This window comes from Panthera leo, chromosome F3, assembly GCF_018350215.1.
Source record: "Panthera leo isolate Ple1 chromosome F3, P.leo_Ple1_pat1.1, whole genome shotgun sequence".
Taxonomy (NCBI): Eukaryota; Metazoa; Chordata; class Mammalia; order Carnivora; family Felidae; genus Panthera; species Panthera leo.
Genome location: NC_056696.1, coordinates 41,203,721 through 41,217,478, shown reverse-complemented (window position 1 = coordinate 41,217,478; position 13,758 = coordinate 41,203,721). Strand labels below are relative to the sequence as shown.

The 13,758-nt window shown below is 40.6% G+C and overlaps 1 protein-coding gene across 5 annotated transcripts in view; it reads right to left on the bottom strand.

Annotated features, from left to right (window-relative positions):
- The window catches only part of PPP1R12B (protein phosphatase 1 regulatory subunit 12B), a 219,437-nt gene that overhangs the window by 161,278 nt on the left and 44,401 nt on the right, over positions 1-13,758 (bottom strand). For all 5 annotated transcript variants that reach the window (XM_042925733.1, XM_042925735.1, XM_042925736.1 and 2 more), the window contains exon 2: positions 1,842-1,972. In XM_042925733.1, coding sequence (XP_042781667.1) covers positions 1,842-1,972 — 131 coding nt within the window. The remainder of the gene's footprint in view (positions 1-1,841; positions 1,973-13,758) is intronic.

The following is a 13,758-nucleotide window of genomic DNA, read 5'->3' as shown; positions in this document are numbered from 1 at the left end:
TTAGACATCAGATTGTTGGCATTAGTGGGTACGGCTGAGAATCAGAGCCTTTTCTAGGAGACTCTGAGAAGAGGACAGTCTAAGGGATGAAGAGGTGACTGAGAACAGGGTAAAGAACCGAGACTGAAGAAAACTGCATTGTTTGCTTCTGTTGGCTTTGGGGCCGATCCCGTTGTCCACTTTTTAGAACAAGCAGCCCAGTCAAACACCAGTGCTGCTGCCTAGTGTTTCTCTGGCTCTGACTCTCCCTTTGTTTAACTTCTCCCACTGAGCATCCTGGCTCGAAAGCAAAACAGAGACACAGGCTCTCCCCCAGGAAACCTGGGTAAATCAGATTCTGCGGGAAGCCATTCCCAAGCCTCTACATAGCTGCCAACATAATTCTCCCTGCTGTTTGTTGAATAAGAGAAATATAATAGAGCTCTAATTATATGGGAAAGGGTCTTAAAACAAGCATCTGATTTTCAAAGGATCACAGAATATCATTTTATTTAGTGAATTTACCTTACCAACCTAAATTTACTCTCATCTCTAGAAAACACTCAGTTGCCTCATTTTAAAGATGTTTCAACTGCCAAAGTCTCTTTCCTATTTAAAAATAACTGGGACACCTGGGTGGCTCAGTCGGTTAGGCATCCAACTTCGGCTCCGGTCATGATCTACAGTCCATGGGTTCGAGCCACGTGTCAGGCTCTGTGCTGACTGCTCAGAGCCTCAAGCCTGCTTCAGATTCTGTGTCTCCCTCTCTGCCCCTCCCTGGCTCACACTCTGTCTCTTTCTCTCTCAAAAATAAATAAACATTAAAAAAAGTTAAAAAAAATAAAAATAAAAATAACCTTGGGTGGCTGGCTGGCTCAGTCAGTGGAGCATGCAACTCTTGATCTCAGGGTCATGACTTAGACCATGTTGGGCATAGAAACTACTTTAAAATAAATAAACAAACAAATAAAATAAAAATAAATTTCATTCCTTCATTTAACACTTATTTAGTACCTCTTACACCCTAGACACCATGTGGTCAGGATTCTTCTGCCCAAGGCAAGGGCAACTAGTTGTCATGGAGGTCAGGAGCTACTTGTGTGTCTTAATAAACATACCATTCAACTAATGTGGAGAACAAACACATGCCAATCCCTACCCTTCCTTTGTTCCATGTTTAGGCTCATTCTTCTGCTATTAACCACATGGGTATCATGATCAGTATGTCAGGCATTCTCCACCTTCATTTGTACTGAACACTGATTTTTTTCTTCTTTTTTTTGATGTTCATTTATTTATTTTTGAGATAGAGAGAGAGCAGGGGAGGGGCAGAGAGAGGAGACAGCAGACAGAGAATCCCACGGAGGCTTTGCACTGTCCACACAGAGCTTGATGCGGGGCTCAGACTCACAAACCGTGAGCTCATGACCTGAACCCAAATCAAGAATCGGATGCTTAACCAACTGAGCCACCTAGGCACCCCACTGATGTTTCTCTTAAACAATAAAACAAGTTTACAAGGAAGTCCAGAAAAAATTTCTAGGCCTGCCCACATATGTTATAGTTGCTCAAAAAGTGACCCAGATAGTGCAACAGACAGAAGCCACCTCTAAGTATGCCAAAATGTATGTTTCCTGAAAATAGAAGCAAACAAAAAATTTCAACTGAAAAACTGGATTTAGCAGCTATATATAAAAAATAGTATCAATTATTCCTTAAAAATGATTCATCTTCCTGATGAATCCCTCCCCAAATTCCTTTATAATTTGTAATAGAAATTACAACTGTTTATGAATTCAAAGTTTTAAGAGAAGAAAAGAAGGCTATTCCTACAAAGAGTCCAAGCCCACACAGAGACTCACTCTGCTATGTTGAGATAGCCACAGGAAGCTGCTGCATGAAGGGGTGTCCAGCCCTCGTTGTCCTGCTGGTTTACATTGGCTCTGTTCTCCACCAGAAACTTCACCATGTCCAAATTTTCATCAATACAGGCCTGAAAAGAAAAGTCCATTCATTCACTCGACAAGTACTTATTGAGTTCTACTACGTGCCAGACACTGCTCTGGGCACTGACAATACTTTAGTTGTAATGATATATTAATTTCTATTTCTTGCAATTGCTGATATCAGCGTCCAGAGGGTGACTTGTAAGCTTTGTAATCTTATGCAAACCCCTGAATTGTCTTCAATATTCCAGCTGTGAAACAGGTATAATGACACCTAATCTTATTTACAGTACTATCAGGATTAATTGTGAAAGTGATTTCTAAAGGACTTCAAATGGCTGAGCTGTTTCATCATTATACTATAAAAAAGAGGACACGTTAGAAACTACTAATTGGCTTATGACTTTTAAAACAAAATAGTCATACAGAATCAAATGCAATTTCCTCAGTGGGAAGCTATAGTTTAAGATTCTAGGGTTGCCAAACAATCCCCGCTTTGGTGAGAAAGGATGAGGTGATCACTTCAAACTGAAGAAACGTATTTTCTTTCCATGTATTTTCTGAATGGCTCCAACCAATATGGCGAAGTATGTTTGTAGTTATGGGTAGTTATAGGGATCCTTAGCTGCCCATCACACAGCAACAATTAGGAGAAACAGCCACAAATAGCAATGAGATCTGCAGACCAAAAGGCTGTCTTAATAAATGTACAGAATAAAAAGGATCAATGCCCACATTGATAAAGGTAATCATTATCAGGGCTTTTATCGTTCCAAAACAGTTGGAATAATTCAGAACCTAGAAACAAATGAGACTCCTATTTTTAATGTCACAAAGTAAGAAAAATCCATTCACACGGTTTCAGATTCTGCAATGCAACTAATATTTAAGAAACTACTACTTGTTGGGAGTTTGAATATATAATATCCAAGAAGAGTATCCACAATTGTCTGTACAGGCTATTAAAATACTCCTCCCTTTTCTAAATATATATAAGGGACTTAAGTAGTATACATCTTACCAAGAGAACTTATGGGAACTCCCTCCAGAGATAAACCTCATGTCAATACTGCCTGGAAGCAGGGGCATGGATGAACAAAGGTTGATGCGCTCCGGATGAAAATTTAACTGGGTAACCCTAGTTACAAAAAGCACCTTTGTTCATTTTTCCCATTTGATACTCTTTTTACAGTTACTGAGATTAGCTAACATATCAGCCTAGATTTGATCTGATGCAATGGAATATATTCCTTTAACCTGACCTCTGGAAGCCAGATGACTTTTACAGCCACAATTCATAATGGTCTCTTTTTCAATAAGTAGCTCTAAAAGTTACATTTCTTCTGTGTGTTCTCTTAGGTTTATCAACTTCTACAAGCATTCCTAATTTACTTTTTACTTCTTTACCAGGTAGAATACTTCATTATTATTATCACTAAATTCTTCTCATATATTGCTTGTCTGCTAGTCTGCAAACCCCATAGAGTAAGATTTGGCCAACTCATTGCAGAGTACCTTGCAAAAAACTGTTAACAAAGACTTTTAAGTGAAAGGATGGAAACGGGTACTTTTAAGAAAGGTACTGAAGTCCAAGGAGAAGAAAGTGTCGTGCCCATGTAATAACAAAGGCCTGTATCACGAAGGTCAAATGTGTCATCGTAACCTGCGTTAAAACAGCTGGGTCAACTGCTTCCTGCCTGGTTGCAAAATTTCTTTAGCTCAACAGTCTAAAAACTTAGCTCCGATGGCCACACCACCACCAGGCAGACTTTTGGAAGCCAATGTTTTCCAGATCATTCTTTGCTCTTTGATGATGACAGCAACCAAATCCCAGGGGGCCTAAAATAAGCCCAGTGAGTCCAGGTACGAAACAGGAGAAACTTCTCTTTTCTTTCCTCTTATTTCTCTCCCTTCCTTTTCTTAATCTCCCTCACTCTATCACCACTTCAGTTTTATTTTTCAGTTTTGTGATATTTTCGTCTATAAATCTGAAATTCTTGAAAGAGTATTTTTAGAAGAATGACATTGTGACGATGTTTGGGAAGACAATAACAAAAAGCTGGCCTGATCTGCAATGTAGTCTGGCAGATCATCAATCTCCAAAGAATCCTCTCAAATAAAATAAAGTAGGTCAAGAGTGAAATTATCCCCCATATCCTCCACAAAGTGAAGGAGAGTATATTGTTAAAAACATCAGCTTTGAAGCCAGACAGCCCTGGGACTGCATACCAGCTCTGCCAATGCGGATAACCTTGAAAGAGGTATGTAACCTGAGTATCAGTGTACTCATCTACAGCATGAGAATACCACCTACCTCGTGGGCTTTTGTGGCATTGTTGTTGTTTTTAAGCCACCAGTTTAACAAATAGCAACTTCTTGTAGAAAAAGCACAAACTGTACTAACTCCTCACCCATCACTGCCTTCCCCCACCTCTAGTATCTTCTAGGAGGAAGGCAGTTTGGTTAAAAATGTCTTTGAACTATCAGGATTTTAGAGCTTGCTTATCAAGCCTGACTTCAAAAAATTCCCTTTCTAGGGTAAAGAATCCTGCAGGTTCCCAAATTCAGGAACAATGTGAATAAAATAGTATGTATCAATGGTTCAGCTGAAAGAGAATCATCCTCAGAGACATTCAACAGAGTTGTAGGGCACTCGCTCTCATGAAGTATCTTGGAGTGACCATTCCCTGTTCTTTTTGTTTCGGTCTCCAGAAGAAGGAATATGACTAAAGCCATGAAGGAGAGACAAATAATCACTGAAAACCTTCTCGAGTGAATAACGACTAAATTTAGATGCCCTTCTGCCCACTCCATCTGCAGCTGTGCTGCTGACTCATTCACGACTGAAGCCCGGTAGATGAGCAGATTCACCCATCTGTAAAACCTGGTCCAGGGCCGTGGGCTCCAACACGATGTCTCTAGGCAGAGCTGCAATGAACCTTCCAGACAGATGAGTCTTTTCCTTTCCTTGAACAGGCAAAGGATACTAAAAAAGTTTCTGATGTTACTCATGACATCACTGGGAATATTCTTCTTTGCATTTAGCCCAATTCCTTCTGCTATGGCTTATGTTCATTTCCTTCTGCTTTTCAGTCCCGAGGACACACAGAATATTACTAAAGTAACAAGTTCTTCTAAGCTCTTTAACAAAAGGAGATATTATTTAATTATTGGTCCAGAGAAATATTAGAAAAATTACCAGATAAGAATTTAAAGTTTCATAAAATCGGCATGTCACAGTTCCTTGGCAATGACAAGCTATCTCCTAAGAAAAAGACTTGATTTTACCAATAAAATGACAAAAGAGCACTATGATCTCTCTACTGTACCTAACATTGCTCTCTCTCTATATCAAAGACAAAAGTGGCTGATGGTTGATCAGTGCCAGAGTTAAATCTGGGAGTGCAGAGAAAGCCTTACAAAACAAAGCCTCCTCCATTCCCAAAATAGCCTGCAACTGTCACCACCACCAAGTGCCGCTGGCTCCAAGAGCTGACCTTGCTTGTGTATATCAGAATACTGCTAAAACTACCTACCTTTGCCCCAGAACAACTCTCTTCCCCACAAACCCAGCTCCAGGTGCCAAGGCAGATGACACACTAGAAGCTGGGCTTGGGGCAGCATAACATCTACGTGTTTGAATTTTTCAGCTCACACTTGCCTTGATTTCAACAAATCACACTGACAAAAGTGTTGGGAGATGATGATCTTTGTATTATATCCCCATTCCATACATGTCACTATTTTGTCCTTTAGCCTCTCCAAATTTACATAATTCAATAATAATTGAATAATAATTAGTACTATTAATTATATTAATACTTGATAATTAATATTATTATTTACATATAAGGTATATATTCAAAATTTATATAATCCCCCAAATTATATAATTTCAACTGATGCTAAAAACCCTAGCTGCTTGGAGATAACAGCAAAGAGCATAATTTCTTTCACACAAACATTCATCAGCCAAACACCACATTCCTGAATCACCTATATGAACATCTCAAGTCATTGCTAGCAAAGCTAGAACATAAATTCCACTAAAGGCTACTGGTTCACTGATGTAGCCCAAACACCTAGAACAGCATTTGGCACATAATAAGCCCTCCATAGATATTTGTTAAGTAGAAGAATAAATGCCCAAATGCACAGAAAGTCACATTTTCTGTACATTTAGTTGATTCTCAGATATCTAGAATCACCCAAAGACCTGTCTAGGATGCCCAAGGTGATTCCACCAAAATCATATAGCACATCCATGTATGGACTAGGGCCAGGTCAAGGATGTTATATATTGCTGCCTCCCATCCATTTTGTATTGTCCATGTATCTCTTTTCCAGTGGTGTGGTGTGTTAAATGGTGGCCCCCCAAAAGCTACACCCATATCCTAGTTCCTGAAACCTATGAATGTACCTTACTCGGAAAGGGGTCTCTGCAGATATAATTAAGGATGTTGAGATGACAAGGTCATCCTGAATTATCAAAGTGGGCCCTAACTCTAGTGACAAGTGTCCTTATAAGAGACAGGAAGGGGGAAATTTGAAATAGCCCAAGGGGAGGAGGCAATGCGACCACAGAGACAGAGACTGAGGTGATATGGCCACAAGTCAAGGAATGTTGACAGTCACCAGAAGCTGGAAGAGGCAAAGAACAAATATTCCCTTAGAACCTACAGAGGGAGTGTGGCCTTCACAACACCTGAGTTCCCCACATCTAGCCTCCAGATTATAAATTCTAGCCTGTGCAATAATAGATTTCTGTTTGTAAAGTTAAGCCACCACATTTACAGTAATTTGTTACTAAAGCCACAGAAAACTAACACAATTGGCAGAGAATAGGAAGTCAGAACCTGAAGGGTCTGCCTCATCCTTATTCCTTGGTATTGATGAAAATTAGAACTGTGATTCACCCCTTCTTTGCCAGATGAAAAGTGGTCAAAACATTAATTATATCACTTTTTAAAAGACAACTACATTTAATAGAAAGTTCTAGAACCACCCCCACCCCCCGCCCCCATCATTAGTCCAAATAGCAAATGCCTTGAAAGACCTGACTGTGGTTCTCACGTTAAGTATTTTGCGGAAAGTATTCTGGCTGCTGACTGAAACTGAAACTAGGATGGCAGTACTGATGAGGAGTTTGCTCTGAAACGCAACATTTCAAAGCTCAAAGTCCCCCTGCTCCAGTGAGGTCGCCTCCTCACAGAACAAGAATGTATACCAGTAAATTAAAGGTGGTAAAGGAGTTAGTAAATTTGGAAATCTCAATCATCAACAGATCATCACTACGAAAGGGCTTTAATATATTAGTAGTTAAGACAGATCCAAATGCTTGAGTCACTCCTTCCAAGTACCTGTCTCTCTATTCCAATCATGTCATGACATAGTATAACTACTACTCAAGTGAGAATCAGAATAGCATTCTGCTCCAACATGACAGGTGACTCGAGCAACTGTCAGCCCTGTGTGAAAGACTTACAACCCCACTGGCATAGACAGTTTGGCTCCCAGGTGGTGAGAACTATATCTGATTATGTACTCAGTGGTCAGGCAGGCTCTGGACACTGATCTGTAGCCTTTCAGGAGAGATAGCCAAGAGAAACAGCAGAAGTAAAGAATGTTCCATGGAGTGTCATACCGATTAAGATTGTGTTCTCAGTAAATTGGCATAGTACCCACAAGACTGTAAATGTTTACAATTTGGGACTAGAAAACACCTTCCTTCAGTTAAGAGCAAGTATCATATTGCCTAAAGGTTGACAATATTTAGATATCAAAAATATGTTCATTGTGGACGCCAATAAAGCCTACTCTAAAATGTCCCAAGGCCTGACCCTTCAAATGTTGCCTTCAACCTTCTGCATTCTCCATGCATTTATCCACTTGAACGAAGAAAGACCCATTACGTTGTCTTACAGGTATTAATTTGGCAACTTTGTACCATACAAGGTTATACACATCTGACCTACCTCTTGTTAGATCAAGACAGGTTTTTATAAAGTTGAGTAGAAGGAGAAAGGGCCCAGGAAATGGAAGCAGCATCTTCTTAAAGTCCATGGTTACTCTTCAAACAGAACTTTTAGAGTTCCAATGTCCAAATCTCTGTTTCATTACTCGTTGATAATCCTGATTTTGAGGAACAATAAATGAGGCCTAGTAATTATGGTAAAAATCTCAAGCATGAGTTCCTCTCAGGTCAAAAGAGTGTCCACAGCTTGTAGATACTTCTACAGAAATAAGAAAGCCCTTGCTGAGGTTATTTTCTTACAAATTCTGCACATAAGAGCTGAGGCACACTAAGTATTGGGATGATTCATCTTAACAGACTTGATCAAAAGAAGTTCCTTGGAAAAAGCATATTACAACAAGGATGTAAAAGGAAAGAACATGGTAGTTAAAGCAATAAACACTAGGACTTTTCATGTTACAGATGGAGAAACTAGTCCCAGAAAAGTTAAGTGACTTATTTAAGGTCACATATTCAGACCCACCTAAATGTTTTCTACTTACCAATTTAGAGGCATCCAAAATAGAGTTCATGGGCCAGTCTCCAGATACCACTTGGCTCATGGAACATTTTTAATACCTGATACTATCTTCCTAAAAATAACTTTGCTTTAGCATATATAGGGTAAACTGATATTAGTCTAACTCTCCAATAATTTCATATGAGGAATGTGGTCAATTGGCTGATTTGAGTTGGTCACTCTTGACGAAGACTAAATGCAAAACACAAAGATCCCATTAAAGTGCTTTGGTTACCACTCTGTTTATTAACATGAGTCTGGATTAGAAACCTCCCTCATATCTTGGCTACCTGTCTTAACCACAGCCCCCCAAAGGTCTATTCTGCTGCCAACTTGGCATGTAGAGTAAATTGCTGTCCCAGGGAGAAGGATTTTACTATTTAACTCCAGATCACTCCGTGCCCATAAACAAGTGTTTCATAAGCCGCAAGAGTACGGCCTGAAAGCTATGGCATGGGCAGTGCTCCATAGCTGTCAAGTAAGCCTTGTGAAAAGAAGAAAGGCAATTCTGGGATCTGAGTTAGGTAAGGAGTAAAAGCGACAAAGAAATTACAGGAAGACTGAATTCTCATAAAGCATAAATCGATACAGCAAATTTTATCCCTAAAAGGAGATACTGAAACAAGAGGTTACTATTTTCCCAGCACATTTGATTTCCATCAAGAGTTTTACACAGGCGAAGCTGGTCCTATGAGAATCTGTATCGCTTACTGGCATGTCTCCCCACACATACGGTCCCCTACCCAGTACAGTGCACTGGTTAAGAGGGCAGACTACGGAATAAAGACTTCCTGGGCTCCAATCCCAGGTCTAGTGGTTAGTAGTGTTGTGTTCTTAAAACAAATTACCACAGTATGCTTCAATTCCCTCATCGATAAAATTATCATACCAATCATGGTACCTACTTCATGGGGTTACGAGTGAGCTAGTGGACATAAAAACACTTAGTGTCCAGCATATGGGTAAATACCATGAAAGTGTTAGCTGCTGTTAGTATTATTATTACTACTACTACTTCCTCCTCCACCACCACCACCACTACCCTTGTCTCTAAGACTCAGCAGGAACATTCCTTTTCACACAAGACAGGGCAAGAATTACATACTTAAATATAAATATAGCATAGTCTCTATGTACGTTCTAGTAGGTGCCAACAGACCACAGTCAGGTTCTATTAACAAGAGAAGGAAGTAAATTAAAAGGATTAGAGGAAAGGGAAGACAATGAGCCAGGAGTGGAAGAATGACTCCTACAGCTGGCAAAGGAAATTCAAGGGCTGCCTACTGGGTTTTGCCATAACAGAGTCACGGCTACAGAGGGGTCCATCAAGTCTATTGTTAGCACAGGCAGAAAATCTGAGAAGACAGATTTAAGTTCCGGATCTGACACTGACTCACATTACCAAAGAACAGGTTAAGAATTTATCTTAGTAATATGCTCCTTGACTGTGAAGTATCTTTCCATTTATTCATGTAACAAACATTTACTGATGCCTATACTACGCCAGACAGAGTCCTCAAGGGGAGATAAAGGAATCAGAGATGAAGAAGGCTTTACCATTTAGTGGTAGAAAGAGGTATGTTAATGACACACGCCAACAGAAATCATACTCTAATATAAAATGAGTGATATGTACAAAGTATTATAACACAGAGACAGAAGTCACTAACTTTGGGGGTAACGGGGAACATTTCAGAGAATGGATATTATTCACCTAACTTATAAAAGGGAAGGAGTCAGCCAGTTTAAAAAAGCAGGGATGAAGAAAACCAGAAGCAAAGGGAACAGCAATATTGGAGAAAAGGAAAAGGTCTGGAGAAAAGAAAAAAAAAAAAGACAGTTTTTTGGAATGGTGAGAGGTTTGGCATGTATGTACTCAGATGGGGGTGAGGGCACACATGAAAATCTGAATAGGGCTTCATTTGCCATACTGAAGAATGTTCATGGGAGATGGAAGGAAGAAAGATAGGTAGGATAGATTGGCAGCAGTGAAAGTCCTTATGCCTCGTGATAAAGAGTTTAACTTTTACTCTGAAGGCAACAGGGAGATGCTGAGTTTTTTAAACCAGAATTGTATCTTAAGAATGATAACTGTGGGGGCACCCGGGTGGCTCAGTCGGTGAAGCATCCAACTTCAGCTCACGTCATGATCTCATGGTCTGTGGGTTTGAGCCCCGCGTTGGGCTCTGTGCTGACAGCTCGGAGCCGGGAGCCTGCTTCGGATTCTGTGTGTGTGTCTCTCTCTGACTCTCTCTTTCTCTCTCAAGAAATAAACATTAAAAAAAAAAAAAAAAAGAATGGTAACTGTAGTGGGAATATGAATATTGAACTGCTGGCAGGAAAAACTCACAACAAAGACACCACTGAGAAAATTATAATCAAGGGCTAGAGAGGATGAGGTCTTGAAGTGAAATATTAGCAGTAGAGACATTGAGGAGGGGACAGACTTGAAAAGAAGCCTCCCTGAAGCAGAAGGGACAGTGTAGCTGATTCGAATGCCTACAGTGAAAAAGGATAAGATTTTTGAGAGCTTAGGACCCTGGGTAGACTGCGACACCACTTAGCCAAAACAGGGAATATAAGGAAGTCTTAGAAGTCTTTTCTGTTGCTGATTCCTACCTAGTGCTAATTTCTGTTAAAGCCTGAGTGACTTATATCCAGGAACTACATCTGAGCAGCAAGATAGCATGTACTGCTTGCTGCCCTTTCCCTATTAAATAATCCTAAAGTGAGCCCAGGGAAAACATGCCAACCAGCCCAACCTCACAGCTGTTCTTAGCCCCCCCCCCCCCCCCCCAGCAAAGCTTCGTTGTTGGGTCAGTGTCATGAATACGGTGGCATGGCCCTGGCACAGCATTACTGTACAGGAGCCCACAGAACAGGGGAATTGAGGTTACGGTAGAAAGCTTCAGCTACTGCTGGAATCTCTTCAGAGTCACATGTTAGTGATAACAATGGTGACTTTACAACCCAAGAGGACACCTCCAATTTTTCCTCTAAAGTTAAAATCTTTGGGATAGAAGGTTGGTAAATTAGAAGCATTTTGTTTTGCCCTTGTGGTATTTTAAAAATAATGATTTTTCACATTAAAAATTCCACATTCAAGATTTTTAAAAAATTAGAGTATCTGGGGGCGCCTGGGTGGCTCAGTCAGTAAGCGTCCAACTCTTGATTTTGGCTCAGGTCATGATCTCATGGTTTGTGGGATTGAGCCCCCCTGTCAGCGTGGACCCTGCTTGGGATTCTCTGTCTCCTCTCTGCCCCTGCCCTTCTCACTCTTCCTTTACTGCTCTCTCTCAAAATAAACTTAAAAAAAAACAAAAACAAAAAACAAGGCACTTGGGTGGCTCAGTCAATTAAGCATCCAACTTCAGCTCAGGTTATGATCTCATGGTTCATGGGTTTGAGCCCCCACATCAGGCTCTGTGCTGACAACACATAGCCTAGAGCCTGCTTCGGATCCTCTGTCTCCCTGTCTCTCTGTCCCTCCCCTGTTCACATGCGTGCACACTCTCGTTCTCTCCCAAACATAAATGAACATTAAAAAAAAAAAATTAGAATATCTGACAATGCAAAGAAACAATTAGTTGAAGTTGAGCAGCAGTTACCTTCTCTAAGCAGAGCATGAGTACCTGACGCCCCACACCCCACCATTCTCTACTGTTTTATACCTATGCTGCTTTATCAAGTTATATTACTTGCCCATCCTCTTTAGGCATTCTTCCCAAATATTTTATTATGCAAATGTTTGAACATACAGAAAAGTTGAAAGAATTTCACAGTGAATACCGATTTACCCTAACGTGACCTGTAGTCCACCATTAACACTGTGCTATACTTCATCAGGTGTCTGTCCCGTTGCAGACATTCTTTTTTTTTTTTTTAATTTTTTTTTTTAACGTTTATTCACCTTGGGGACAGAGAGAGACAGAGCATGAACGGGGGAGGGCCAGAGAGAGAGGGAGACACAGAATCGGAAGCAGGCTCCAGGCTCTGAGCTGTCAGCCCAGAGCCCGACGTGGGGCTCGAACTCACGAACTGCGAGATCGTGACCTGAGCTGAAGTCGGACGCTTAACCGACTGAGCCACCCAGGTGCCCCGCAGACATTCTTAATAATGTCCCCAAATACCTCACAAACATGTCATTAGCAAGAGTTCAAAACTTGTTTGGAGTACTCTTTTTCTTTTGAAGTAAAATTTACATACAGTGAGAAGCACAGATCTTAAGTACACATTCACTGAGTTTTGATAAATGTATACACTTGTGCTATCCATCACCTCAGGCATTTCAGCATCCCTGAGGCATCTAACCCCTGGGACACAGAAATGTTTTCCTACACTGCTCTGACCTCAGCACTGTCAGTGGCCAAGGAAATTCTGGCTATCAGTGGAAATATAGTTGACCTCTCTTAAGGTAGCATCTTATTTCTGCTGGGCCTTAACAGACCAAATCTGGGTATAATCAATTTTGCTGATAATATGAATTCACTATGGGGGCTGAAAGAGAAGGCACTAATGGTTAAGACTTTAGAAATCTAAATAACTTGTTTTTTCCTGAAAGCATCAAGCTCAATAATATAAGTAACGTGGCCTACAGTTTAATCCTCAGACCGCTATATCCTAGATATAGGATAGTGGAATGAATAATAAAGAGCAACAGATAAGACAAACATCCCTTGAGGTCACACCTAGAAGAGTTACACTTCACTCTCCCTGACTAGCTTGGTGGTAGTGTGGAGGTCACCAGGAAAGCTCCTGTTATTTACTGATTAAGAGGCAACATTCCCAGGATGCCTGGGTGGCTCAGTCGGTTAAGCGTATGACTTCGGCTCAGGTCATGATCTCACGGTTTGTGGGTTCGGGTCCTGCATTGGGCTGGATGCAGCAGCATCGGGCTGCTCTGTGCTGACTGCTCAAAGCCTGGAGCCTGCTTCAGATTCTGTCTCTCTCTGCCCCTCCCTAGTTCATGCTCTGTCTTTCAAAAATGAATAAATGTAAAAAGATGTGTTTTTTTTTTTTTTTTTTTTTAAAAAGAGGCAGTATTCCTAAGCTCTAGAAAAGACCAGGAATAGCAAAAAGTAAAAACTTCACCTTTTAAAAGTAGAATAATGGGGAAGTGAAAACCTAAAAAAAGGACTCAAAATTTACCGTTAAGTCAAAGACTTTCCATGTAGCCCAACAATGCAATTGCATCCCTTTATGGAAACGAAAATGAGAAATGCCCCCTGTCTCCTTTGATGGTAAGTGCTTACTTATCTGAAATCAAATACAAGCCTCCTGAAGCACTTCACTGGCAGTGT